General features: G+C 43.9%; 1 protein-coding gene across 1 annotated transcript in view; it reads left to right on the plus strand.

The window, feature by feature from the left end:
* The first annotated feature begins 1921 nt into the window (after positions 1–1921).
* LOC121530667 (electrogenic sodium bicarbonate cotransporter 4-like) overlaps positions 1922–26958 on the plus strand; it is a 67653-nt gene continuing 42616 nt past the window's right edge. Inside the window, exons 1-8 of the mRNA XM_045226836.1 lie at positions 1922–2069; positions 5919–6046; positions 14717–14950; positions 22377–22506; positions 24823–24983; positions 25505–25660; positions 26120–26206; positions 26549–26604. Coding sequence (XP_045082771.1) covers positions 5920–6046; positions 14717–14950; positions 22377–22506; positions 24823–24983; positions 25505–25660; positions 26120–26206; positions 26549–26604 — 951 coding nt within the window. The 5' untranslated portion in view covers positions 1922–2069; position 5919. The remainder of the gene's footprint in view (positions 2070–5918; positions 6047–14716; positions 14951–22376; positions 22507–24822; positions 24984–25504; positions 25661–26119; positions 26207–26548; positions 26605–26958) is intronic.

Below are 26958 nucleotides of genomic sequence, written 5' to 3' on the forward strand. Positions count from 1 at the left end.
AGTGTGTTGCTGGTGATATGAAAGAGTAATTCAAATGTTGCTTGTGTGCATGGTTTTGTTGCAAGAATTTCATTTTTAGAAAGGAGTGTTAAGTTTTGATTGCAGTGTTTCATTTTGGCATATATGTGAGTTGTTAATCTCCAAGTGCTATGTCTGATTGGCTTGTGTGTTGAGTTTTGACATAATGAGCCAAATTCTGCAAAAAGTGTGTAAGCAATAGGCAAAAACTGTAAACTGAGCGAAATTCAGCAGAAGATCATTGAGTACCATTTAAATGTTGAGGGTATCAACAGTGTCAGCCTCTCTACTGTTGATCGTGTCCTCAAGCGCAACAGACTGCGCATGAAACAGCTATACAGAGTGCCCTTTGATCGCAACTCAGACAGAGTCAAAGAGCAAAGATTCCAGTATGTACAGGTTGGCATATATCCAGACACATTCAATGTTGATTACTCTAAGTAGTGATTTACTGTAGTGGCCTAAATCACTTTTTCCGTATCACTTACAAAACTATATATATTTCTACAGAGGGTTTTTCAACTGGATGCAATGGAAAGACCCCATCAATACATCTACATGGATGAAGCTGGGTTTAATCTCACCAAAAGGAGAAGGAGAGGCCGTAATATGATTGGCCATCGGGCCATTGTTGGTGTTCCTGGGCAGCGTGGTGGCAATGTCACATTATGTGCTGCCATCAGCAATCATGGGGTTGTCCACCATCATGCCAACCTGGGGCCCTACAACACTCACCAGCTCCTCATTTTCCTCAATCACATGCGAGATGCTTTGTTAGGGCAGCAGGATGAGCATCCCATCTATGTTGTTGTTTGGGACAATGTGAGTTTTCACAGAGCCCTCCAGGTTAGAGAGTGGTACAATATGAACCAAGGTTTTATCAATCTTTGCCTTCCACCGTACTCCCCTTTCCTAAACCCCATTGAGGAATTCTTCTCCTCATGGCGGTGGAAGGTATATGAACGCCAACCTTACACCAGGGTAAATCTCCTGCAAGCCATGGGACTTGCCTGTGGTGACATAGGTGTGGAGGCATGCCAAGCCAGGATACGGCATGCCAGGGTTTTTTTCCCGTTGCCTGGCCAGACAAAATGTGGCCTGTGATGTGGATGAAGTCCTGTGGCCTGACCCAGTACGGAGACATGATGCTGTGGCTGAGTAATGCACTTATTTGTATATTTTTGTACTTTATTTTTACATGGGCTTACTGTACACAAGTGGCAACGCATAAGATTTCTGTTTGTTTTTACAAGTGCTACATGTAAATGCACAAGATTTCTGTTTTGTCTTTTTGTACAAGTGCTAAATGCACAGTTTTTTTGTTTTGCAACATGCATTTAGCCTACAGTGAACAATAAACATTTATTTCTCCAGCTTCATGTCCTGAGCATTGTGTTTTCTATTTTTCTACGTAGTGTTTAGTGACTGTTCAGTAGTGTTTTTTATTTTGATTGACTCGGGGCACGATTTGACAACATAGTTCAGTTTTGAGCACAGATTGAACTGTTTTGAGGTGAAAGTTTGGTTTTGCAAGAAGAGTCTAAGGTTTTGTGAATGTAGCTTGAAAATTGGGTTTTGTGTTCACAGTTAAGAGAAAAGGAGAGCAGCTTTCAAGAAATGTGTCTTAGCAATCGAGAAAAACTGTAAAAAACGGTATAACTGACAATAGAAATATGTTATGCCTTGGTCAGCTGAAGGGTATGTGTGTGAGTGAGGGAATTCATATGGTCACATATAGAGTAGTCATATCACTGTAGAAGGTTGATCAGTCAACCCCACCACCACCCAAACCAGCCTGTAGCCCAGCCTCAATCCCAGTTGTCCGGTTAGAGAGAAAGAGAGAGAGAGAGAGAGAGAGAGAGAGAGAGAGAGAGAGAGAGAGAGAGAGAGAGAGAAAGAGAGAGCGAACTGAGAGAGAACAACTCTTCCCCATTGCTCAGTTTGCTCCAGTGGTACAGTAGGCTATGTTTTCATTGATGCATCCCTGCAATTAACAGAAGACCTCTCTCTCTCTCTCTATTTGCTCATTTCTCACCAGGAAACTACACCAGGTAAGCCATCTTTGTACATATATTAACCTGTCCTCCGGGTCTAGTTTAGTCTGGTTCCATTTTCAGAATCAAGGCTCCCTGCTGGAGATGGCAAATATCAACTACTTACTGAAATGCAGACAAGTGATGATTTCCTGAAGTCTGTATAAATTGTTGAAACTTTATGATTTATTAAATTAATTTGGGAATTATGTTTATCTTGTAGGCTTGGATATCCCAGCATATAAATATGAACTGGTGCCTGTCAATGAATAGTCTTGTAGAGATATGGGCACAAAAATGACAGTGAAGTCCGATTTTGAGCAAATTGATCTAAGAAGCAATGTTCTTGGGGAATAAACATAGTTGGGGTACAAAACTAAATTTAGTTTAACTCAATGTATCATATCTTTTTAATGTTCTTTGGGAAACAATATTTTTGAACAGAAAATTGTGAAAACTTCTAATGCAATTTGGTTTCATGGAATTAAATTGCTGCAATCTGATTTTGAATGTATTAAACCCCACTTTCTTTTATCCTTACATAGCAAATTAAATAAGAACTGTAAGCAGTACGGTTCCTGATACTCATACAACAGAAATGTCAGAGTGCAGGGTTGCTTTCAGCTACAAACGGTATAATCTGTTAGGCAGATGTGATGTGAGAATTGATTGTGCACCAAGGTGAGATGGGGGGGTGCAGTGCACATGTGTTTAGAGAGTAGAGAGAGAAAGAAGGGGGATGGGAGATAGAGAAAGGGAGAGTGAGAGAGAGAGAGAGAGAGAGAGAGAGAGAGAGAGAGAGAGAGAGAGAGAGAGACAGAGAGAGAGAGAGAGAGAGAGAGAGAGAGAGACCCATTGTTTGTATCAGTGTGCTGTGGCTGTTCACATTGAGTTTAAGTGCCTTTGCAGGCCGATCGATCAGGCTGTCAGAGCAGAGCGGTGATGGCCTGCAGGTCCCACTCAGCCTGCCCACTGGGTGTGAAGGACACTGATGTGACAGGACTAATTCCACACATAGGAAGCCAGCAGTAACAAGAGCCACACACAGGAGCCACACAAGCTCAACACAGCCTCAACACAGCCTTAACCCTCTATGGCCTTAGCCAAGCTTGTTCCTATTCTGCCTGCTAGCTGTTTGATAGTGATAGTAGGTTGGATAGTGATATTAGCAAAGGGTGGACTCATAGTTGGTAGCAGGGCATACACAGGTGGTATAGTTTGAAATGAAATGGATATTAATTTTTGTTACACTTTTCATGGAAAACAGCTGTTTGTTGATATTTTGTGAAAGTGGAGTCAATGTAGTCAGGGGCAATTCCACAGACTCAAAAACCATTGATTTCAAAGTTAAACAAACCATACAACTCTATGCACAATGATTACTTTTAACAATATCCACAGAAAATTGTACAAAAGCACATTTACTTAAAGAACAGTGCAGATATAAAGTTTGGTAACAGAATGATGGTAAAATCTCCATCAGTGACCACGTTTTCTAAAAGCCCTGTTAAATATCTAATTGGAATTAAGCTTCAAAGATGCCTGCAGAAAGAATGGGGTGTCAGCTATGAAATGACACCTTGGGTTTAAAAAATATATTTTGGTTATTGAACTACAGTAGATGAAGTGGATTAACAACCGGTAACAGAATGACGATAACAGAATGACATTATGGATCCCTGATCTGTACTACACAGAAATACATCATTATGGATATGAATGCCATTCTCTTCATGGTTATGTATCCTGAATAGGAACACAAAGGTAGAAACATGTAATATCCTCCTTTGCATATTAGGGTATTATTCTACACACTGGCTATTATTCTAATGAGCTCTGCCCCCAAACAAGACCACATTTGGTTGGTCCGCACCGGACTAAATCTGTACCAATCATAGACGTCTGTGTTTCACAAGTTTGGACATCACAGTAGAGCACAGTAGAGTACAGTATAGCACAGCACAGCACATTAGAGTAGAGTTCAGTACAGTACAGTACAGTATAGTTCAGTAAAGTACAATATAATCAATTATACTGTACTCTAGTGTGCTCTACTGTACTAAACTCTATTCTACTGTACAGTACTGTACTGTATTGTACTGTACTGACCTATACTCTACTCTATTTTTCTTTACTGTACTGTACTGTAGACGTCTAAGATTGGTTCAGATTTGGACTGACCAAATGTCAACTACTTTTCCACGTCCGGTGTCGGTCGGTGCTGTGTGGGTGAGAGGGCTGGTTACAGTACAGTAAATGGAAAGAGAGGAGGCTCATGGGTAGGTGTCAGGAGGAGTCAGTAGAGGTGACATTAACTGGAGAGAGAAGAGAGAGAGGGAGGGGTTGTCCAGACTGTTTTCACATTATTGCTTTGACCACCACGTGACAGAAAGAGAAAGACAACAGTTATTAGCTGAACATAAAAGTATGCCAGTGGAAGAGAGGACAGTAGCAGGTGAGCCAACTCTGGTTTGTGACTACTATGAATTCCCATTGTAGCTAATTCAGTTGCAGTCATTCTGAACTGAGTTTTTTGTCATTCTGTTACTGATTTGGTAAAAGAATGATACATTTGAATCACTTAATAAATAATAAACCAAATTGTTATCAATAAAAACACTATAACTAATTGGTAGGTCTACATTTACTTGTTACTTCTGTGAACTTTCATTATCCTCCCTCCTCATGAGGGAGAGAAATTAGAAAATATCTTAAAGATATGTGGGGTTTTGGTAACAGAATGGCAATACACTACGCAATATTTCTTAAACTTACAAAAGACAAACAATTTCAGCAAAACTATATATAAATGTTGATATTAGTTTGCAGGGGTATTTACTTCAACATTATAGTTTTTTAAAATGTATTTCTAATACCTTTTAAGACTTTATCTGATATATGTTTTCTAAGACCCCTTTTCCATCTGTTTGACCAGAAATCAAATCCCAATTTTTAGGATGAAATATTGTTACAAAATGTAAATATCCATTAATTTAAAAGAATATATAGACTCTTAGCTTTCATTTGACTACAAATGTTTTGTGCCACTATGAACCTCATGGGGCTTTTTACAAGGAAATGCCCTCAGGCTACTTTATGAATGTGTAGTTTAGTCAGTATTGTTTATGAACTTGTTGTGGCACATTATGATGTTACCTGGGAATAGTAAGACACAGTAACATGAGTAGCCTAAGTATTGCGAATGGCATTACCACATATCTAGTGGTATGTCAAAATGTCACGTGCATGAAGTACTCTGCTCATCTGTTTTAATTATTCATCTTTCCATTGAGTTGACCTGACATTTAATTATTTCCACATTGATCTGTGATCATCAGCAGCAGCAGCCTCACATGCAGGTCAACACACAGGGCTTAATGCTCCTGGGCTTAGCAGGCTTTAGCTGGGTCTCTCTCTCTCACACACACACACACACACAAACACAATAGTAGCTATAAAGTCAGTCACAACCATGCAAGCACTCTTCTATGTGCATACAGTATATGTGAACTGTCTCGCTCCCTCAAATCCTTGGCACGTTCCCTACGTTCTCGGGGTCTCCCAGATATGGGAAATGTTTGGCACATAGTCTGTACACACCCTGACCTTTAATTTGTGAACATGCCTGGCTATCCAAACTTTTTGCTCCGGCCAAATGCTACACCACGCTCACAGACAATATTTTATTATCCGCAATGAGTCTGGATCTGAGTACCTCCCCGATGATTTCTAGAACGCAAATACATTCTAACCGTTCTGATTGATCCCAGAAACCGATGGGTCGTCAGGCAAGATTGTGTAAACTGTGCTAAATACACACAGTTATTTAGCATATATCTTCCCCTTACAGTCTTTCTTTTTTTCCAGGATGGACCATGAGCGAATGGGAGACCGGGGTATGGGAGACCGGGGTCTGGGAGACCGGGGTATGGGAGACCGGGGTCTGGGAGACCGGGGTATGGGGGGCATTCACCATGGATATGATGAGGAGGAAGGTAAGTGAAAAAATAAAATAATAATAAATATATATATATATAAGAATACTAACATAAAGTAAATGGCTCAGTAGAATAGAATAAACATTTTAGCATAAGTATAATACAGGAAGGCACAATTTATAGTACAATATTTACACGTGTATTGGGGAAGGGGGATTGGGGGGAAAGTGTTTAAATTGTGCAGTATTAGCAATAGTAAATAAGAGTCGTAGAAAATTATTGCATGAACATTCTGAGCAAACAAAGCAAAAATAGCAATAAAAAAAGTAGAGAAGGAACCGACAACATGCGCTCCCTCCTCAGCGCCGCCATCTTTAGTCACCCCTAAAGCTACAAATGTAGTTTGAGGAGTTAGCAAGGTAACTTTGGTCAACTCTGAGTTCAACTTGGGATAACCGGTACCACGAAAGTGGCTCACCTTTTAGCCAGGTAACTTTCGATGGCAACAAATCCTTCAGATCTAACCTGCTTGTCAAGGGGTGCTGAAGGTGGGTGTGGTGCATGAATCAAGCGCAGGACGCAGAAGCTCAGTCCAAAAGACTTTAGTGCAATATTCACGTAGAAAATAAGCACAATAAGCCCGAAGGCGAAATAACGGCGCACACAGGCGTCAAACAAACGGCGCACTAACATGTGCGAAAAACCTCTCCAAAACACTGGAGGGAAGTACGTAGCTCCAACACAAAACAGAAGAGCAATCACACACAAAGACAAACACACACAACGAGAACTAAATAGGACACTAACGAGGACTAACAAGACACAGGTGTACAACATCAAGACAAAACCAAACGAACATGAAACATAGATCGGTGGCAGCTAGTACTCCGGGGACGACGACCGCCGAAGCCTGCCCGAACCAGGAGGAGGAGCAGCCTCGGCCGAAACCGTGACAGTACCCCCCTTGACGCCAGCGGCTCCAGCCGTGCGCCGACCCCGGCCTCGGGGACGACCAGGAGGACGCGGAGCAGGGCGCGCGGGATGGTCCCGGTGGAACTCCGACAGGAGAGATGGGTCTAGGATGTCCCTCCGCGACACCCAGCACCGCTCCTCCGGGCCGTACCCCTCCCACTCCACGAGATACTGGAGACCCCCCATCCGGCGTCTTGAGTCCAAGATGAACCGAACGGTGTACGCCGGAGCCCCCTCGATGTCTAGTGGGGGCGGAGGAGTCTCCCCCATCTCATTGTCCTGGAGTGGACCAGCTACCACCGGCCTGAGAAGAGACACATGGAACGAGGGGTTAATATTCTTATACTCAACAGGTAGATGTAACCTATAACACACCTCGTTTAATCTTCTCAGGACTTTAAAGGGCCCCACAAACCGCCGACCCAGCTTCCGGTAGGGCAGGCGGAGGGGTAGGTTTCTGGTAGAGAGCCAGACTCGATCTCCTGGTGCGTACACCGGCCCCTCACTGCGGTGGAGATCGGCGCTCGCCTTGTGACGAAGGACGGCCCGCTGCAGGTGGACGTGGGCAGCGTTCCACGTCTCTTCCGAGCGCCTCATCCAATCATCCACCGCAGGGGCCTCGATCTGGCTCTGCTGCCAAGGTGCCAGAACCGGCTGGTAACCTAACACACATTGGAAGGGGGTTAGGTTGGTAGAGGAGTGGCGGAGAGAGTTCTGGGCCATCTCGGCCCAGGGAATGTACCGTGCCCACTCCTCCGGCCGGCCCTGGCAATACGACCTCAGAAACCTACCCACATCCTGGTTGACACGTTCTACCTGCCCGTTACTCTCCGGGTGGTACCCTGAGGTAAGGCTAACCGAGACCCCCAACCGCTCCATGAACGCTCTCCAAACACGGGAGGTAAACTGGGGGCCTCGATCAGACACTATATCCTCGGGTACCCCCTAATGCTGGAAGACGTGGGTAAATAGGGCCTCAGCGGTCTGTAGGGCAGTAGGAAGACCCGACATAGGGAGAAGACGACAGGCCTTAGAGAACCGGTCCACAATGACCAGGATGGTGGTATTCCCTGAGAGAGGGGAAGGTCTGTCACAAAATCCACCGAGAGGTGGGACCATGGTCGTTGTGGAACGGGCAGGGGTTGTAACTTACCCCTGGGCAGATGTCGGGGCGCCTTACACTGGGCGCACACCGAGCAGGAGGAGACATAAACCCTCACATCCCTAGCCAAAGTGGGCCACCAGTATTTAGTGCTAAGGCAATGCACTGTCCGGCCAATACCCGGATGTCCAGAGGAGGGTGACGTGTGAGCCCAGTAAATGAGTCGATCCCGAATCTCGAGCGGAACGTACTTCCGACCCGCAGGACACTGTGGAGGGCTGGGGTCGTGCACGCAACGCTCGCTCGATTTCGGCATCGACCTCCCACACCACCGGTGCCACAAGGCAAGACTCCGGTAGTATGGGAGTAGGCTCAACGGACCTCTCCTCCGTGTCATACCGCCGGGACAGCGCATCTGCCTTACCATTCTGGGACCCAGGGATGTACGTGATTTTAAATACGAACCTGGTGAGAAACATACTCCATCGAGCCTGGCAAGGGTTCAGTCTCCTCGCTGCCCGGATGTACTCCAGGTTCCGATGGTCAGTCAAAATGAGGAAAGGGTGTTGAGCCCCCTCAAGCCAATGCCTCCACACCTTAAGGGCTTGAACTACAGCTAACAGCTCCCTGTCCCCAACGTCATAGTTACGCTCGCCGGGCTGAGCTTTTTGAGTAAAAAGCACAGGGGCGGAGTTTAGGTGGCGTGCCGGACCGTTGAGAGAGAACGGCCCCTATACCAGCCTCAGACGCGTCTACCTCAACCTGAAAGGGTAATGCGGGATCCGGATGCGCCAGCACCGAGCCGACGTAAACAGGTCCTTCAGTCTCCTAAAGGCCCTGTCCGCATCAGCTGACCACTGCAGGCGCACGGACCCCCTTTCAGAAGGGACGTGATGGGAGCTGCCACCTGTCCAAAACCCCGGATAAACCTCCGGTAGTAATTCGTAAAGCCCAAGAACCGCTGCACCTCTTTTTACAGTGGTTGGAGTTTGCCAATTACGCACAGCGGACACCACGATCCACCTCCATTCTCACCCCTGACGCGGACAACCGATAACCCAAAAAGGAGACCGACTCCTGGAAAAACAGACATTTCTCTGCCTTGACATATAGGTCGTGCTCCAACAGCCTCCTCAATACACGACGCACCAGGGTTATATGCTCGGCTCGGGTAGACGAGTACACCAGAATGTCATCAATGTACACGACCACCCCTTGTCCCTGCATATCCCGGGAAAATGTCATCTACGAAGGATTGGAAGACTGATGGAGCATTCATCAACCCATATGGCATGACGAGATATTAGAAATGACCTGACGTGGTACTAAACGCTGTCTTCCATTCGTCGCCCTCCCTAATGCGCACCAAGTTATACGCGCTCCTGAGATCCAATTTTGTGAAAAACCGCGCTCCATGCAATGACTCTGTCATGGTCGCAATCAGAGGGAGTGGATAACTGTATTTCACAGTAATCTGATTGAGACCACGGTAATCAATGCACGGGCGCAACCCTCCATCTTCCTTCTTCACAAAAAAGAAGCTCGAGGAGGCGGGAGAAGTGGAGGGCCGAATGTATCCCTGTCTCAAAGATTAGGCTATGTAAGTCTCCATAGCTTTTCTCTCCTCTTGAGACAAAGGATACACGTGGCTCCGTGGGAGCGCTGCTCCTGCCTGGAGATCAATCGCACAATCCCCCTGTCTATGAGGAGGCAACTGCGTCGCCCTAGTTTTACTAAACACGAGAGCTAAATCCCCATATTCAGGCGGAATGTGCAGTGCGGGCACTTGGCTTGGACTTTCCACCGAAGTCGCCCCCACGGAAACACCCAGACATCGCCCCTCGCACTGAGCAGACCACCCATCGAGAGCCCTCTGTTGCCACGAAATAGCAGGGTTATGGGTGCTTAACCAGGAATTCCCAGCACCACTGGGTACGCAGGAGAGTCGATCAGATACAGCTGTATAGTCTCTTCATGACCCCCTGCGCACACATCCTAAGTGGTGCTGTGATCTCCCTAATCAACCCCGACCCCAACGGGCGGCTATCTAAGGCATGAACGGGAAAAGGTTTGTCAACAGGTAGGAGAGGGATCCCTAAATCTAAACAAAACTTCCGATCAACAAAATTCCCAGCTGCGCCTGAATCTACTAGCGCCTTATGCTGGGAATGAGAAGCAACCTGTGGAAAACACACAGGTATACAAAAGTGCGCAACAGAAAGCTCTGGGTAAGTGGGACGTCTACTCACCTGGGAGGCCCCCCCAGTGCGTGGCCTGTTGTCTTCTCCCCCGGAGAACCCTCCCCAGCACCTGGCCGCAGTGTGCCCTCCACGACCGCACTTGGTGCAGGAGACAGGCCCCCTCGGGCTCCTCCTCCTCCTTTCTCTAGCGCCGGCACCCCCGAGCTCCATAGGGCTCGGCTCGGAGGTGCCGGAGGGCGGAATGGACGGACCCCCCTCGGGACGTCCACGGGTGGCCAGCAGGGTGTCCAGACGGATGGACATATCGACCAACTGGTCGAAGGTGAGATGGGTATCCCTGCAGGCCAACTCACGTTGAACGTCCTCCCGTAGGCTACATCGAAAATGGTCGACGAGGGCCCGTTCATTCCACCCTGCGTCCGCCGCTAGAGTCCGAAACTCTAGAGCAAACGCCTGTGCGCTCCTCCTCCCCTGTCTAAGGCGTAGGCGTAGGAGATGGTGTTGGCGTCCATCTTCCTCCACTCGGCGTTAGCCCACTCCAACGCCTTGCCCGTGAGACAGGAGATGAGGGCGGAAACGCTCTCGTGTCCCGAGGGCACCGGGTGTACAGTGGCCAGGTAGAGCTCCACCTGCAGGAGGAACCCCTGACACCCGGCAGCTGTTCCGTCATACGCCCTCAGGAGCGAGAGCCGAATCCCCCTGGGTTCCGGACCTGGGACTGGTGGACCGGCCGATGGGGTTGGCAGGGTAGGTGGAGGTGTGGGTACCCCGCTGGCCTCCCATCGGTGCAGGGTGTTGATGACGTCCTGTAGAGCGGTCCCCAGTTGTCGTATCTGGTCATCTTGGCCGCGAACATGCTCCTCGAGCGACTCAGGCGTAACTGCAGATCCTGCTGATTCCATTTTGGTGTGTGATTCTGTCAAGGGGTGCTGAAGGTGGGTGTGGTGCATGAATCAAGCGCAGGACGCAGAAGCTCAGTCCAAAAGACTTTAGTGCAATATTCACGTAGAAAATAAGCACAATAAGCCCGAAGGCGAAATAACGGCGCACACAGGCGTCAAACAAACGGCGCACTAACATGTGCGAAAAACCTCTCCAAAACACTGGAGGGAAGTACGTAGCTCCAACACAAAACAGAAGAGCAATCACACACAAAGACAAACACACACAACGAGAACTAAATAGGACACTAACGAGGACTAACAAGACACAGGTGTACAACATCAAGACAAAACCAAACGAACATGAAACATAGATCGGTGGCAGCTAGTACTCCGGGGACGACGGCCGCCGAAGCCTGCCCGAACCAGGAGGAGGAGCAGCCTCGGCCGAAACCGTGACACTGCTGGTTAACAGGGCTAATGACATTTATCCTGAATGAAGGGTCTGAGCCGTGAGATGAGGACCAATGAAATCAGATTCCCTCCCTCTCGCAAAGATTGCGTCATCATCCACTTTATATTAATCAAATGTGTTTTTGTTTGTTAAAAAATAGGGTCACACTTTATTTGGATAGTCTGGATTATCCATCTGTAGATACTCTACATACAGTGAGGGAAAAAAGTATTTGATCCCCTGCTGATTTTGTAAGTTTGCCCACTGACAAAGAAATGATCAGTCTATAATTTTAATGGTAGGTTTATTTGAACAGTGAGAGACAGAATAACAACAAAAGGATCCCAACATTTTTTTATAAATTCATTTGCATTTTAATGAGGGAAATAAGTATTTGACCCCCTCTCAATAAGAAAGATTTCTGGCTCCCAGGTGTCTTTTATACAGGTAACGAGCTGAGATTAGAAACACACTCTTAAAGGGAGTGCTCCTAATCTCAGCTTGTTACCTGTATAAAAGACACCTGTCCACAGAAGCAATCAATCAATCAGATTCCAAACTCTCCACCATGGCCAAGACCAAAGCGCTCTCCAAGGATGTCAGGGACAAGATTGTAGACCTACACAAGGCTGGAATGGGCTACAAGACCATCGCCAAGCAGCTTGGTGAGAAGGTGACAACAGATTATTCATTAATGGAAGAAACACAAAAGAACTGTCAATCTCCCTCGGCCTGGGGCTCCATGCAAGATCTCACCTCGTGGAGTTGCAATGTTCATGAGAATGGTGAGGAATCAGCTCAGAACTACACAGGAGGATCTTGTCAATGATCTCAAGGCAGCTGGGACCATAATCACCAAGAAAACAATTGGTAACACACTACGCCGTGAAGGACTGAAATCCTGCAGCACCCGCAAGGTCCCCCTGCTCAAGAAAGCGCATATACAGGCCCGTCTGAAGTTTGCTAATGAACATCTGAATGATTCAGAGGAGAACTGGGTGAAAGTGTTGTGGTCAGATGAGACCAAAATCGAGCTCTTTGGCATCAACTCAACTCGCCGTGTTTGGAGGAGGAGGAATGCTGCCTATGACCCCAAGAACACCATCCCCACCTTCAAACATGGAGGTGGAAACATTATGCTTTGGGGGTGTTTTTCTGCTAAGGGGACAGGACAACTTCACTGCATCAAAGGGACGATGGACGGGGCCATGTACCGTCAAATCTTGGGTGAGAACCTCCTTCTCTCAGCCAGGGCATTGAAAATGGGTCGTGGATGGGTATTCCAGCATGACAATGACCCAAAACACACGGCCAAGGCAACAAAGGAGTGGCTCAAGAAGAAGCACATTAAGGTCCTGGAGTGGCCTAGCCAGTCTCCAGACCTTAATCCCATAGAAAATCTGTGGAGGGAGCTGAAGGTTCAAGTTGCCAAACGTCAGCCTCGAAACCTTAATGACTTGGAGAAGATCTGCAAAGAGGAGTGGGACAAAATCCCTCCTGAGATGTGTGCAAACCTGGTGGCCAACTACAAGAAACGTCTGACCTCTGTGATTGCCAACAAGGGTTTTGCCACCAAGTACTAAGTCATGTTTTGCAGAGGGGTCAAATACTTATTTCCCTCATTAAAATGCAAATCAATTTATAACATTTTTGACATGCGTTTTTCTGGATTTTGTTGTTGTTATTCTGTCTCTCACTGTTCAAATAAACCTAACATTCAAATTATAGACTGATCATGTCTTTGTCAGTGGGCAAACTTACAAAATCAGCAGGGGATAAAATACTTTTTTCCCTCACTGTATTGGTCATACTATCAACAAACTATCTGTTGATAAGCAACTGCTTGCTAAGGTTAGGGTTAGCTTTAGAATAAAGGTTAGGGTTAGGGTTAGAGCTAGGGTTAGGGTTAGTAGTTAGTTAGTTGATATGTTACTGATGGATTATCCAAATAAAGGATTACCAAAAACAGTCATGTTAAAATAACTATCACATTATACATTTACTAATGACAAAATCATTTGAAACTTCACACACAGTAAAACTTTTGTATGACTTAATACAATTATTTTATTGATAGGAGTGAGAAAAAAAGTATTTTACACCAAAGTAATAAAGTAAAGTCTATCGTCTTTCACGCCATAGCCTGCTGAATTTGCAAGATAACTTTTCTTTCATTTTGATTTCGGCACAAATGAAAATATGACACTAACTTGCCCATGGATTGTTCTTTCAGCATTGTCTCAATGAAGAGTTTGGCGTTTGACTAGTCACGTGCGACATGCACGCGCAGTTACAAGCCTGCTAGAGTTAGCGGCAGGCAGATGAGCAGTACCCACCGTCATAGTACGGATGAAGCCTGAGCTAGAATGGGAAGCTAACTGAAGCTGGATAACTTTAGAAAACCCTGAGTAGATCTATAGTATACCCCTCAGCCCTCGCATGCTAGGTTCATTTTTGGGGGGTCCTTTCGGCAAACAGCCTATCATTCAATTATTGGTTTAGAACAATGTTCTAATTGACAATAGTGTTTTAATGTAGTTGTTGCCTAAAATGAACTTGATCATGCACTGATATTCAAAAAGGAGCCCATTGCAAAGTGACAGTACAGTTGGCATCAAAGTAATATAAAACAACACAAAACTTGACATGGTTCCTGCTGTTAATAGCTGACAGGGAACATGACAAAGTATTTCATGTAGGAAAAGACAATGTGCAGAAGAAGAGTAATCTTTTACACGCAAATCATTAATAAGAATGCATTTTCTTTGTCATTCAATCATGACATAAATACTTGAGAATGGTTTATTTATTAGCGAAACAGACATGAACACTGTATAATAATTTATTCATTGTTTGTTTCAATGATTGGACACTCATGGAAATGTTCATTTGTGTACCAAGGACTAATGAGTTATGTGATATGAATCAGTCATTATGTTTGTCTGTCAAGGTTGTTGCTTGGCTTTTCTAGGTACTGTATAACTATTATTAAGCCCAGTTTTATATATTTTATTATGATGTTCTGTTTCTGTAGTACATGTTTTGCAGTACATTCTCCTCAATGACTGATTTAAATAATGTATGTTAATGTGACTTTACATTACCGTTTGTCTACAGACCAGCAGAACATCTACATCGGTGTCCCGGTGCCTCGTGGGTACAGACGGAAACGCCGGCGAAGACGTTCTGCGGGGGGCCGTGAGGCAGCGGACAAGGAGAGGGGGGACAGACACTACGACCACCACAGACACCATGACCATGAGCATGACGACAGAGACAGATACAGAGACCTAGAGGAGGGACTCATGGACCCACATGACCTTCAAGTCCCTCAAGACATCAACCGCACAAGTGAGTCATGATCTGCGTGACGAATGGCACCCTATTCACTATATAGTGCACTACCAGGGATTCAATCACATCACACTCCAGTGCTTATGCACTACAACAACCAATTATGTAAATGTGAACTACCAGTCAAAAGTTTGGACACACCTACTCATTCAATTTTTTGGGTTGATACAAAATAAATAATACAATATAGAATAATAGTGAAGACATCAAAACTATGAAATAACACATATGGAATCATGTTGTAACCAAAAGAAGTGTTATACAAATCAAAATATATATTTTATATTTGAGATTCTTCAAATAGCCACCCTTTGCCATGACGACAGCTTTGCACACTCTTGGCGTTCTCTCAACCAGATTCATGAGGTAGTCACCTTGAATGCATTTCAATTAACAGGTGTGCCTTATAAAAAGTTAATTTGTGGAATTTCTTTCCTTCTTAATGCGTTTGAATCAATCAGTTGTGTTCTGACAAGGTAGAGGGTAAAAGACTAAGTCCATATTATGGCAAGAACAGCTCAAATCAGCAAAGAGAAACGACAGTCCATCATTACTTTAAGACATGAAGGTCAGTCAATAAGTTTCTTCAAGTGCAGTCGCAAAAACCATCAAAAACCAATCATGAGGACCGCCACAGGAATGGAAGACCCAGAGTTACCTCTGCTGCAGAGGATAGGTTCATTAGAGTTACCAGCCTCAGAAATTGCAGCCCAAATAAATGCTTCACAGAGTTAAAGTAACAGACACATCTCTGTTACAACTGTTCAGAGGGGACTGTGTGAATCAGGCCTTCATGGTTGAATTGCTGCAAAGAAACCATTACTAAAGGACACCAATAAGAAGAAGAGACCTGCTTGGGCCAAGAAACACGAGCAATGGGCATTAGACCGGTGGAAATTTGTCCTTTGGTTTGGAGTCCAAATTTGAGATTTTTGGTTCAAACCGTCATGTCTTTGTGAGACTCGGTGTGGGTGAACGGATGATCTCCGCATGTGTAGTTCCCACCGTAAAGCATGGAGGAGGAGGTGTTATGGTGTGGGGGTGCTTTGCTGGTGACACTGTCTGTGATTTATTTAGAATTCAAGGCACACTTAACCAGCTGGCTACCACAGCATTCTGCAGCGATACACCATCCCATCTGGTTTGGGCTTAGCGGGACTATAATTTGTTTTTCAACAGGACAATGACCCAACACACCTCCAGGCTGTGTAAAGGCTATTTTACCAAGAAGGAGAGTGATGGTGTGCTGCATCAGATGACCTGGCCTCCACAATCCCCCGACCTCAACCCAATTGAGATGGTTTGGGATGAGTCGTACGGCAGAGTGAAGGAAAAGCTTCCAACAGGTGCTCATCATATGTGGGAACTCCTTCAAGACTGTTGGAAAAGCATTCAAGGTGACTACCACATGAAGCTGGTTGAGAGAATGCCAAGAGTGTGCAAATCTGTCATCAAGGCAAAGGGTGGCTACTTTGAAGAATCTAACATCTAAAATATATTTTGATTTGTTTAACACTTTTTTGGTTACTACATGATTCTATATGTGTTATTTCATAGTTTTGATGTCTTCACGGTTATTCTACAATGTAGAAAATAGTAAAAATAAAGAAAAACCCTTGAATGAGTAGGTGTGCCCAAACTTTTGACTGGTACTGTATATTAAATTAAGCTGACTTTGCTGTACAACATGACAGTAGCCTACTTTGTTCTGCTTACTCATCGTACCTAAAAAAGTTGTTAAATGAGACCTCAAACTTCTCAACCTTGTCCAATGCAAGCGGATAGAGAACAGAGCATTCCTCTACACAGAACATTGACCATAGTGGATTGATCTCTCCCTTCCTCCATTGACGGCCATGTACAATAGACCATGGATGATTTGAACTCATTGGGGAAAACCTATTTCCAATGATTTTTCCTCTGCTGAATATTTTTTTGCCCAGTAGTTTTCATGTTTTCTACGTTGGGAAAAAGTAATATACTCTGTATCGTTCACATATATTGTCTTTCCCCATAGAAATATAATCACTATGATGATGTGATTCTATTTCTATGGTCCTTCCCCATAGGCTGACAAGTGAGGTCTTTGTGGATACTAATGTATGCAAACAGGCAATATAATAGGAATTCACTCCAGGGTTGGTTCCTGTCGATACAATGATTTAAAGCCATTGATCCATCATGGCATTTTACAGCTCAGTGTGTAATTCATAGAAGGCTCTGGTTCCATCCATAGGTTAGGTTAGAACACTGTGACCACCAGCTGCAGTGCAAAGCTCCCTTCCCCCAGCTAACTACAACCCACATATGGAATCTGTCCCAAATGGCACCCTGTTCCCTATTTAGTGCACTATTCATGACCATAACCCATAGGACTCAGGTCAAAAGTAGTACACAATATAGGAAAAAGAGTGCCATTTGGGACAAAAACATGGACATCTACACTACCAGTCAAAGGTTTGGACACACCTACTCATTCAAGGGTTTTTCTTTATTTTTACTATTTTTTACATTGTAGAATAATAGTGAAGACATCAAAACTATGAAATAACACATATGGGGGGTATACAGAAGATAGCCCTATTTGGTAAAAGACCAAGTCCATATGATGGCGAGAACAGCTCAAATAAGCAAAGAGAAACGACAGTCCATCATTACTTTAAGACATGAAGGTCAGTCAATACTGAACATTTCAAGAACTTTTAAAGTTTCTTCAAGTGCTGTCGCAAAAGCCATAAAGCGCTATGATTAAACTGGCTCTCATGAGGATTGCCACAGGAATGGAAGACCCAGAGTTACCTCTGCTGCAGAGGATAGGTTCATTAGAGTTACCAGCCTCAGAAATTGCACGCCAAATAAATGCTTCACAGAGTTCAAGTCACAGACACATCTCAACATCAACTGTTCAGAGGGGGACTGTGTGAATCAGGCCTTCATGGTCGAATTGCTGCAAAGAAACCACCACTAAAGGACACCAATAATAAGAAGAGACCTGCTTGGGCCAAGAAACATGAGCAATGGACATTAGACCGGTGGAAATGTGTATTTTGGTCTGGAGTCCAAATTTGAGATTTTTGGTTCAAACCGCCATGTCTTTGTGAGACACGGTGTGCGTGAACGGATGCTCTCCGCATGTGTCGTTCCCACCGTAAAGCATGGAGGAGGAGGTGTTATGGTGTGGGGGTGCTTTGCTGGTGACACTGTCTGTGAATTATTTAGAATTCAAGGCACACTTAACCAGCATGGCTACCACAGCATTCTGCAGCGATACGCCATCCCATCTGGTTTGGGCTTAGTGGGACTATCATTTGTTTTTCAACAGGACAATGACCCAACATACCTCCAGGCTGTGTAAGGGCTATTTTACCAAGAAGGAGAGTGATGGGGTGCTGCATCAAATGACCTGGCCTCCACAATCCCAATTGAGATGGTTTGGAATGAGTCAGCATATGTGGGAATTCCTTCAAGACTGTTGGAAAAGCATCCCAGGTGAAGCTGGTTGAGAGAATGCCAAGAGTGTGCAAAGCTCTCATCAAGGCAAAGGAGGGCTATTTGTTTAACACTTTTTTGGTTACTACCTGATTCCATATGTGTTTTTTCATAGTTTTGATGTCTTCACTATTATTCTACAATGTAAAAAATAGTAAAAATAAAGAAAAATGTCCAAACTTTTGACTGGTACTGTATGTCAATCTTCATGTAAATGTCAGAGAATGAAAGGGATTGTTTGTACAGTACGCAAGTGATTTGTTATCATTAAGCCAATAAGCTGTAACTTCTCTATTATCATAGAAAACAGAGTCTAATACTAAGGCAACGTATTGATCTGGTGGTGAACTGTAGATTTGAACACAATAAAGAGTGATTTTGTTGATTGTTTCAGTAGGGGAGAGTGGGGTAAGTTGAGCAAAAAGGTTAGTTGAGCCACCCCTTGTTTCTAGGAAACCATACACAAAATTAATCATGTGACCAAATATTTAGGCAGAGTTTCATGGAGTCTGTGAAGGAAGAAACCACATGGAAAAGTTGGTAAGCAAGTTAGGTCCGAAAAACTGATTTTCAAATGAATTTATTGTGTTATAGGTTTTATGATGCTTGTATCTAAACCTAGGTAGATAGTTTAACGATTTTTGTACATTACATTTTAGTCATTTAGCAGACGCTCTTATCCAGAGCGACTTACAGTTAGTGAGTGCATACATTACTTTTTTTTTTTTTTTTCATACTGGCCCCCCGTGGGAATCGAACCCACAACCCTGGCATTGCAAACGCCATGCTCTACCAACTGAGCTACATCCCTGCCAGCCATTCCCTCCCCTACCCTGGACAAATTGTGCACCGCCCCATGGGTCTCCTGGTCGCGGCCGGCTACGACAGAGCCTGGATACAAACCAGGATCTCTAGTGGCACAGCTAGCACTGCGATGCAGTGCCTTAGACCACTGCGCCACTCGGGAGTCTACATCAGTTGGGGGTCTCTATAAGCTACAATATGAGGTCCTAAACCTAGAATGAAAGTGCATTCTTGTATCTGTGTGGGCTAATATAGTCAACATTTTTGACTTGGGGTAGGTTGAGGCAATGGCCACCATACATATCCCTGTTAGGTTCTAACTCATGGTACAAATCTAGTTGGACTACAAAATAAGCTGCAAAAGCACACATACAACTCACACAAGCATACAGTGAGGGAAAAAAGTATTTGATCCCCTGCTGATTTTGTACGTTTGCCCACTGACAAAGAAATGATCAGTCTATAATTTTAATGGTAGGTTTATTTTAACAGTGAGAGACAGAATAACAAAACAAAAAAATCCAGAAAAACGCATGTCAAAAATGTTATAAATTGATTTGCATTTTAATGAGGGAAATAAGTATTTGACCCCCTCTCAATCAGAAAGATTTCTGGCTCCCAGGTGTCTTTTATACAGGTAACGAGCTGAGATTAGGAGCACACTCTTAAAGGGAGTGCTCCTAATCTCAGCTTGTTACCTGTATAAAAGACACCTGTCCACAGAATCAATCAATCAATCAGATTCCAAACTCTCCACCATGGCCAAGACCAAAGAGCTCTCCAAAGATGTCAGGGACAAGATTGTAGACCTACACAAGGCTGGAATGGGCTACAAGACCATCGCCAAGCAGCTTGGTGAGAAGGTGACAACAGTTGGTGCGATTATTCGCAAATGGAAGAAACACAAAAGAACTGTCAAGCTCCCTCGGCCTGGGGCTCCATGCAAGATCTCACCTCGTGGAGTTGCAATGATCATGAGAACGGTGAGGAATCAGCCCAGAACTACACGGGAGGATATTGTCAATGGTCTCAAGGCAGCTGGGACCATAGTCACCAAGAAAACAATTGGTAACACACTACGCCGTGAAGGACTGAAATCCTGCAGCGCCCGCAAGGTCCCCATGCTCAAGAAAGCACATATACAGTCCTGTCTGAAGTTTGCCAATGAACATCTGAATGATTCAGAGGAGAACTGGGTGAAAGTGTTGTGGTCAGATGAGACCAAAATCGAGCTCTTTGGCATCAACTCAACTCGCCGTGTTTGGAGGAGGAGGAATGCTGCCTATGACCCCAAGAACACCATCCCCACCGTCAAACATGGAGGTGGAAACATTATGCTTTGGGGGTGTTTTTCTGCTAAGGGGACAGGACAACTTCACTGCATCAAAGGGACGATGGACGGCGCCATGCCTTGGGTGAGAACCTCCTTCCCTCAGCCAGGGCATTGAAAATGGGTCGTGGATGGGTATTCCAGCATGACAATGACCCAAAACACACGGCCAAGGCAACAAAGGAGTGGCCCAAGAAGAAGCACATTAAGGTCCTGGAGTGGCCTAGCCAGTCTCCAGACCTTAATCCCATAGAAAATCTGTGGAGGGAGCTGAAGGTTCAAGTTGCCAAACGTCAGCCTCGAAACCTTAATGACTTGGAGAAGATCTGCAAAGAGGAGTGGGCCAAATCCCTCCTGAGATGTGTGCAAACCTGGTGGCCAACTACAAGAAACGTCTGACCTCTGTGATTGCCAACAAGGGTTTTGCCACCAAGTACTAAGTCATGTTTTGCAAACAGTCGGTCTCTGTTACTGGGCAACAACTGAGTCTGTTCCTCCTATTGGTGTTGTTGTGGCCCATTCTGAGTCCAGAACTTTCAGTCAGATAGTCTCCAACACCCCAATCAAACGATGATTACATTTAGTCAGTTTTATACATAAATGCATCGTATTTTTACAATGTGTCATGCATATGAACTCAAGATAGTGCATTTTTATTGTTACAGAGCAGAGATCATCATGCCCCGTGTATACAAACATAAAACAAGCACGGGTCTAGCCCCCCCTTGAGGTTGTTGAGAGAGCAGCTAAAGAAGTGAGAGAAGGGAAGAAGTCTATTTGAGTGCCAACAACTAGCAAGGGAGGAAAAAATCGACTGATTGACACTAAAGAGGTACAGTTACAAAATTGTTTAACAAAGATGTACCTGTGTGAAAGAGAGGCTGTGACAGAGTAGCAGAGGACCACAAGGTCTTATCTGATGACATGGAGTCTGAGCTTAAAAAGAGAGATCTATATCTGAATGTAGGCATACATTTAAGATAATATATAGCCCCCCCACCATTCCATGAATTAAACTTTGACCTACCAGCACCATCACCCACTGTCACAGGACACCATCACCTATTTACCTGAAGGCGGCTCAACTTACCCTGTCCCTATGCTCAATTTACCTCATACCCGGGGTAAGTTGTGCAAAGAGATCACTTTTTTTGGACAAGCTATGTTGTTATTTTTACATGAATTCTGGTTATTTCCAGGGATACACAACATCCTGAATTATAAATATCTTTGTTAGAAAAAATACTATATTTCCCTTGACGTAGTGATGATGAATGTATAAAATGTCTCAACATACCCCATTCTCCCCTATATTGAGTTTGTAATATGTCAAGTCAGGTCGCTGAGTTAGCCTAAGCATTGACCGTTTGGTGTAGAGACCAAACCCTCTGGTTATGGGTGTTCCTGTTGGATTGATAGAAATGCTGCCAAGCTCAAGATCAGATCATTACCATTTAAGTGGAATGTAAAGGGAAAGACAAGTTTATCACTTTTTGATCCAATGTATCAGCAAACCATCCATAAATAATAACGTGTGTGAGGAATTATAACAACAACCCAGTAAAATTCGAATATTCAGCTTGACCTTTTCAATATTAGAAAATGTGATCATCACTGTCTACTGTTACACCATTTCTTGAAACTCCCTGTATAATAAGTGGGCACACTGGGAAGAGATTAAGCATGTTTAGATTTCTGATCCATAAAAGTACAAATAAATACAAAATCTCCAGAGTAAATATGAGTCTGACAAGCAGTGATGATATCTGACGTGTGTGTACGTGTGTGTCTTCATCCCAGTGTCCCCTGCAGCGGAGCGGCTCCGCTACATCCTGGGAGAGGACGATGACATGCCCACCCCCACACTGTTCACTGAGATGGACACGCTGCAGCAGGACGGGGATGAGCTGGAGTGGAAAGAGTCTGCTAGGTGACTGCTGACCCAAAGTTTACTCACACAGAACTACAGAATCATAACAGATTACACACACAGATCTATAGAATAATAACAGATTACACACAAAGACATACAGAATCATAACAGATTACACACACAGACCTATGGAATCATAACAGATTACACACACAGACCTATGGAATCATAACAGATTACACACACACAGACCTATGGAATCATAACAGATTACACACACAGACCTATGGAATCATAACATATTACACACACAGACATACAGAATCATAACAGATTACACACACAGACCTATGGAATCATAACAGATTACACACACAGACCTATGGAATCATAACAGATTACACACACAGACCTATGGAATCATAACATATTACACACACAGACATACAGAATCATAACAGATTACACACACAGACCTATGGAATCATAACAGATTACACACACAGACCTATGGAATCATAACAGATTACACACACAGACCTATGGAATCATAACATATTACACACACAGACCTATGGAATCATAACAGATCACACACACAGACCTACAGAATCATAACAGATTACACACACAGACATACAGAATCATAACAGATTACACACAGAGACCTACAGAATCATAACAGATTACACACACAGACATACAGAATCATAACAGATCACACACACAGACCTATGGAATCATAACAGATTACACACACAGACCTATAGAATCATAACAGATCACACACACATACCTATAGAATCATAACAGATTACACACAGAGACATACAGAATCATAACTGATCACACACACAGACCTATAGAATCATAACAGATCACACACACATACCTACAAAATCATAACAGATTACACACATAGACCTACAAAATCATAACAGGTTATACACACAGACCTAAAGAATCATAACAGATTACACACACAGACCTACAGAATCATAACAGAAACATACAGTAGAAGCCAGCCAATGTCAAATATGTCAAGTTCATGCCAAGAAGTTGACAGTCTATGTTATCAACTTCTGAGTCACCTGTAGTATAGGCTAATTTATATTTTAACTTGTGCATGGTGATACCATAAATACATGCCATAGAACAAATTGTCCCACTCCTTCAGCATGGACGGATGTCATTCTAGAACCCACCAATTTTGTCATGCATTTCATGTTTTATTATGTCATGCAGGATGAATGAATGTCTGAGCTACTGAATGTCTGAGGTACTGAATGTCTGAGCTACTGAATGTCTGAGCTACTGAATGTCTGAGCTACTGAATGTCTGAGCCACTGAATGTCTGAGCTACTGAATGTCTGAGCCACTGAATGTCTGAGCTACTGAATGTCTGAGCTACTGAATGTCTGAGCCACTGAATGTCTGAGCTACTGAATGTCTGAGCCACTGAATGTATGAGCCACTGAATGTCTGAGCTACTGAATGTCTCAGCTACTGAATGTCTGAGCCACTGAATGTCTGAGCCACTGAATGTCTGAGCTACTGAATGTCTGAGCCACTGAATGTCTGAGCCACTGAATGTCTGAGGTACTGAATATCTGAGCTACTAAATGTCTGAGCTACTGAATGTCTGAGGTACTGAATGTCTGAGCTACTGAATGTCTGAGCTACTGAATGTCTGAGGTACTGAATGTCTGAGCTACTGAATGTCTGAGCTACTGAATGTCTGAGCTACTGAATGTCTGAGGTACTGAATGTCTGAGCTACTGAATGTCTGAGCTACTGAATGTCTGAGCTACTGAATGTCTGAGCCACTGAATGTCTGAGCTACTGAATGTCTGAGCTACTGAATGTCTCAGCTACTGAATGTCTGAGCCACTGAATGTCTGAGCCACTGAATGTCTGAGCTACTGAATGTCTGAGCCACTGAATGTCTGAGCCACTGAATGTCTGAGGTACTGAATATCTGAGCTACTAAATGTCTGAGCTACTGAATGTCTGAGGTACTGAATGTCTGAGCTACTGAATGTCTGAGCTACTGAATGTCTGAGGTACTGAATGTCTGAGCTACTGAATGTCTGAGCTACTGAATGTCTGAGCTACTGAATGTCTGAGGTACTGAATGTCTGAGCTACTGAATGTCTGAGCTACTGAATGTCTGAGCTACTGAATGTCTGAGCTACTGAATGTCTGAGGTACTGAATGTCTGAGCTACTGAATGTCTGAGCTACTGAATGTCTGAGTGTTAGTGCGTGTCATTCCCAAGACAAGCAGTCAGTGTTGACCTTAGTCATTTTTCCCTTCCAACTCATTTGACGCCTCCAACTCATGTAATCTATCTGTCCCTGTGTTGTGGTCCAGGTGGGTGAAGTTTGAGGAGAAGGTGGAGGAGGGAGGAGAGAGGTGGAGCAAGCCCCATGTGTCCACCCTGTCCCTGCACAGTCTGTTTGAACTGAGGACCTGTCTACAGACCGGCACTGTGCTGCTGGATCTGGAGGGATACTCACTGCCACAGATAGTTGGTGAGCAACACAAACTCCCTTTTACAGAGCACTAATGCATGCCAAATCAGGCTTGTGTGATTCTTAACTAATGTTAAGAGATAGTACTGTAAACAATGTCAAGTCTCTGTCACAATTGACAAGCAGAGGCATTTCAGCATATTTAGCCCTTCTAAGAACAGTTAGCCTAATGTGTACAGATGTAGGATCTTAATTCGATCACCCTATTGCATGAGAACTTTCCTGCAATGCAGGAAGTAGTGTATTTGAGGTTTAAAAAGGCTTAAATTTTAGACTTGATTTTCCCTTACAACATTTTTTATAAACCTCTACAAAAATGTCCATGAATTATAATCTACATAATAATTTACATTTGTCCTGTTGCTGCAGGATTATTTTCCTGCTGTAGCAAACTGGCTCAAATGAAGATGCTAGTAGCCTTCAGTTGTTGACAAGAAAGGTGTTATGGTACCAAGAAGGAAATTAATTGGTGGTCGTGAGTGATATTACACAAACAGTAATAAGACCACATTCTCCTCCAGATGAAATCATCGAGCAGCAGGTAGACGAGGGCATGCTATCTCCTGACCTGAGAGAGAAGATCAGCTTTGTCCTCCTGAGGAAGCACAGGCACCAGACCAAAAAGCCCATCCACCGCTCTCTGGCTGACATGGGCAAGGCCAGCGGTGGTGGTGCCCGTGAGTGTCCCTCTGCTCTCTGGTCAAGTATAGCCGTCATTAGCCTTATACACATTATAGTACTTCCTAAATGGTGGTGGTCCTCTGTAGCTCAGCTGGTAGAGCACGGCGCTTGTAACGCCAAGGTAGTGGGTTCGATCCCCGGGACCACCCATACACAAAAAAAATGTATGCATGCATGACTGTAAGTCGCTTTGGATAAAAGCGTCTGCTAAATGGCATATTATTATTATTATTATTATTAAATGTTACATTTGTAGCCTACTTATATACATTAAAACATCAAATTTGATGCCCACTACCTAGGCTGTCTTACACTTTCATTAATTGCAATTGACCACACAGGTTTTCATGCAGTAATTTATTCAATTCAATTCTATAAACGTTATTTATCCCCAAGGGGAAATTATAATCTTGTTCAACAGTTTCCTGTCTTCTTTACTTGTATTTCCTCCTCAGCCCGTAGTCCAGGTGCAGCGGCCGCATTCAACCGCTCCACAGAAGACCTCCGCATGAAATCACAGCCAGGAGGCTATGGTCGTCTGCGTGAGTCTCTCTCTCTCTCTGTACCTCTTACTGCTTTCATCATCTCTCTAGAACCTGTTTGTCTCTATCTCTCTCTTCCTTTGACTTCTTGTATCTCTTCTAAATATCCAATTATTTCCCTCTCTCTTCAGATGTGTTCAAAGCTCTAGAATAATAGACAATATAATGTAATAATACATAGTACACTAGAAAATATTTCATCGTCTTCATGGCATGAACTCATTTCATTTGAAGAAGAAAAAACTCAATTGATTTGCACATTTTTCATTGATAATTAGAACCCTCTCCATATCCTAAGCATTGATATGATCAATTGTTTACATGTACTGTGTTGTTTTACAGGTCATGCCCAAAGTAGGAGCATGAACGACATTTCAGACACTCCGAGCACAGACCAGGTGACACACTGATACTACATTACAACTCAGCAGGCTCAATTCAATCAAACATTATCCTTGCACAGAGAAAGTACAGGTTTTACTGAATTATTGTCATAATATAATGTCGATTTTTTAACCTAGGTTAATCTAGGTTAGTTACATCATTTAAAATGTGCATGTTCTCTATGCAGGGATAATGTTTGTTTTCCGCACAGCTGTTTGATTGAATTTCAACCAGAGTGTTTTGTAATGCAGGAATTACTATGACTTATTTTGCAATGGCAAAACGTGTTGAGTGTGTGTATGCGTATACACTGAGTACACAAAACATTAAGAACACCTGCTCTTTCCATGACATAGACAGACCAGGTG

Source organism: Coregonus clupeaformis, chromosome 18, assembly GCF_020615455.1.
Source record: "Coregonus clupeaformis isolate EN_2021a chromosome 18, ASM2061545v1, whole genome shotgun sequence".
NCBI classification, from domain to species: Eukaryota; Metazoa; Chordata; class Actinopteri; order Salmoniformes; family Salmonidae; genus Coregonus; species Coregonus clupeaformis.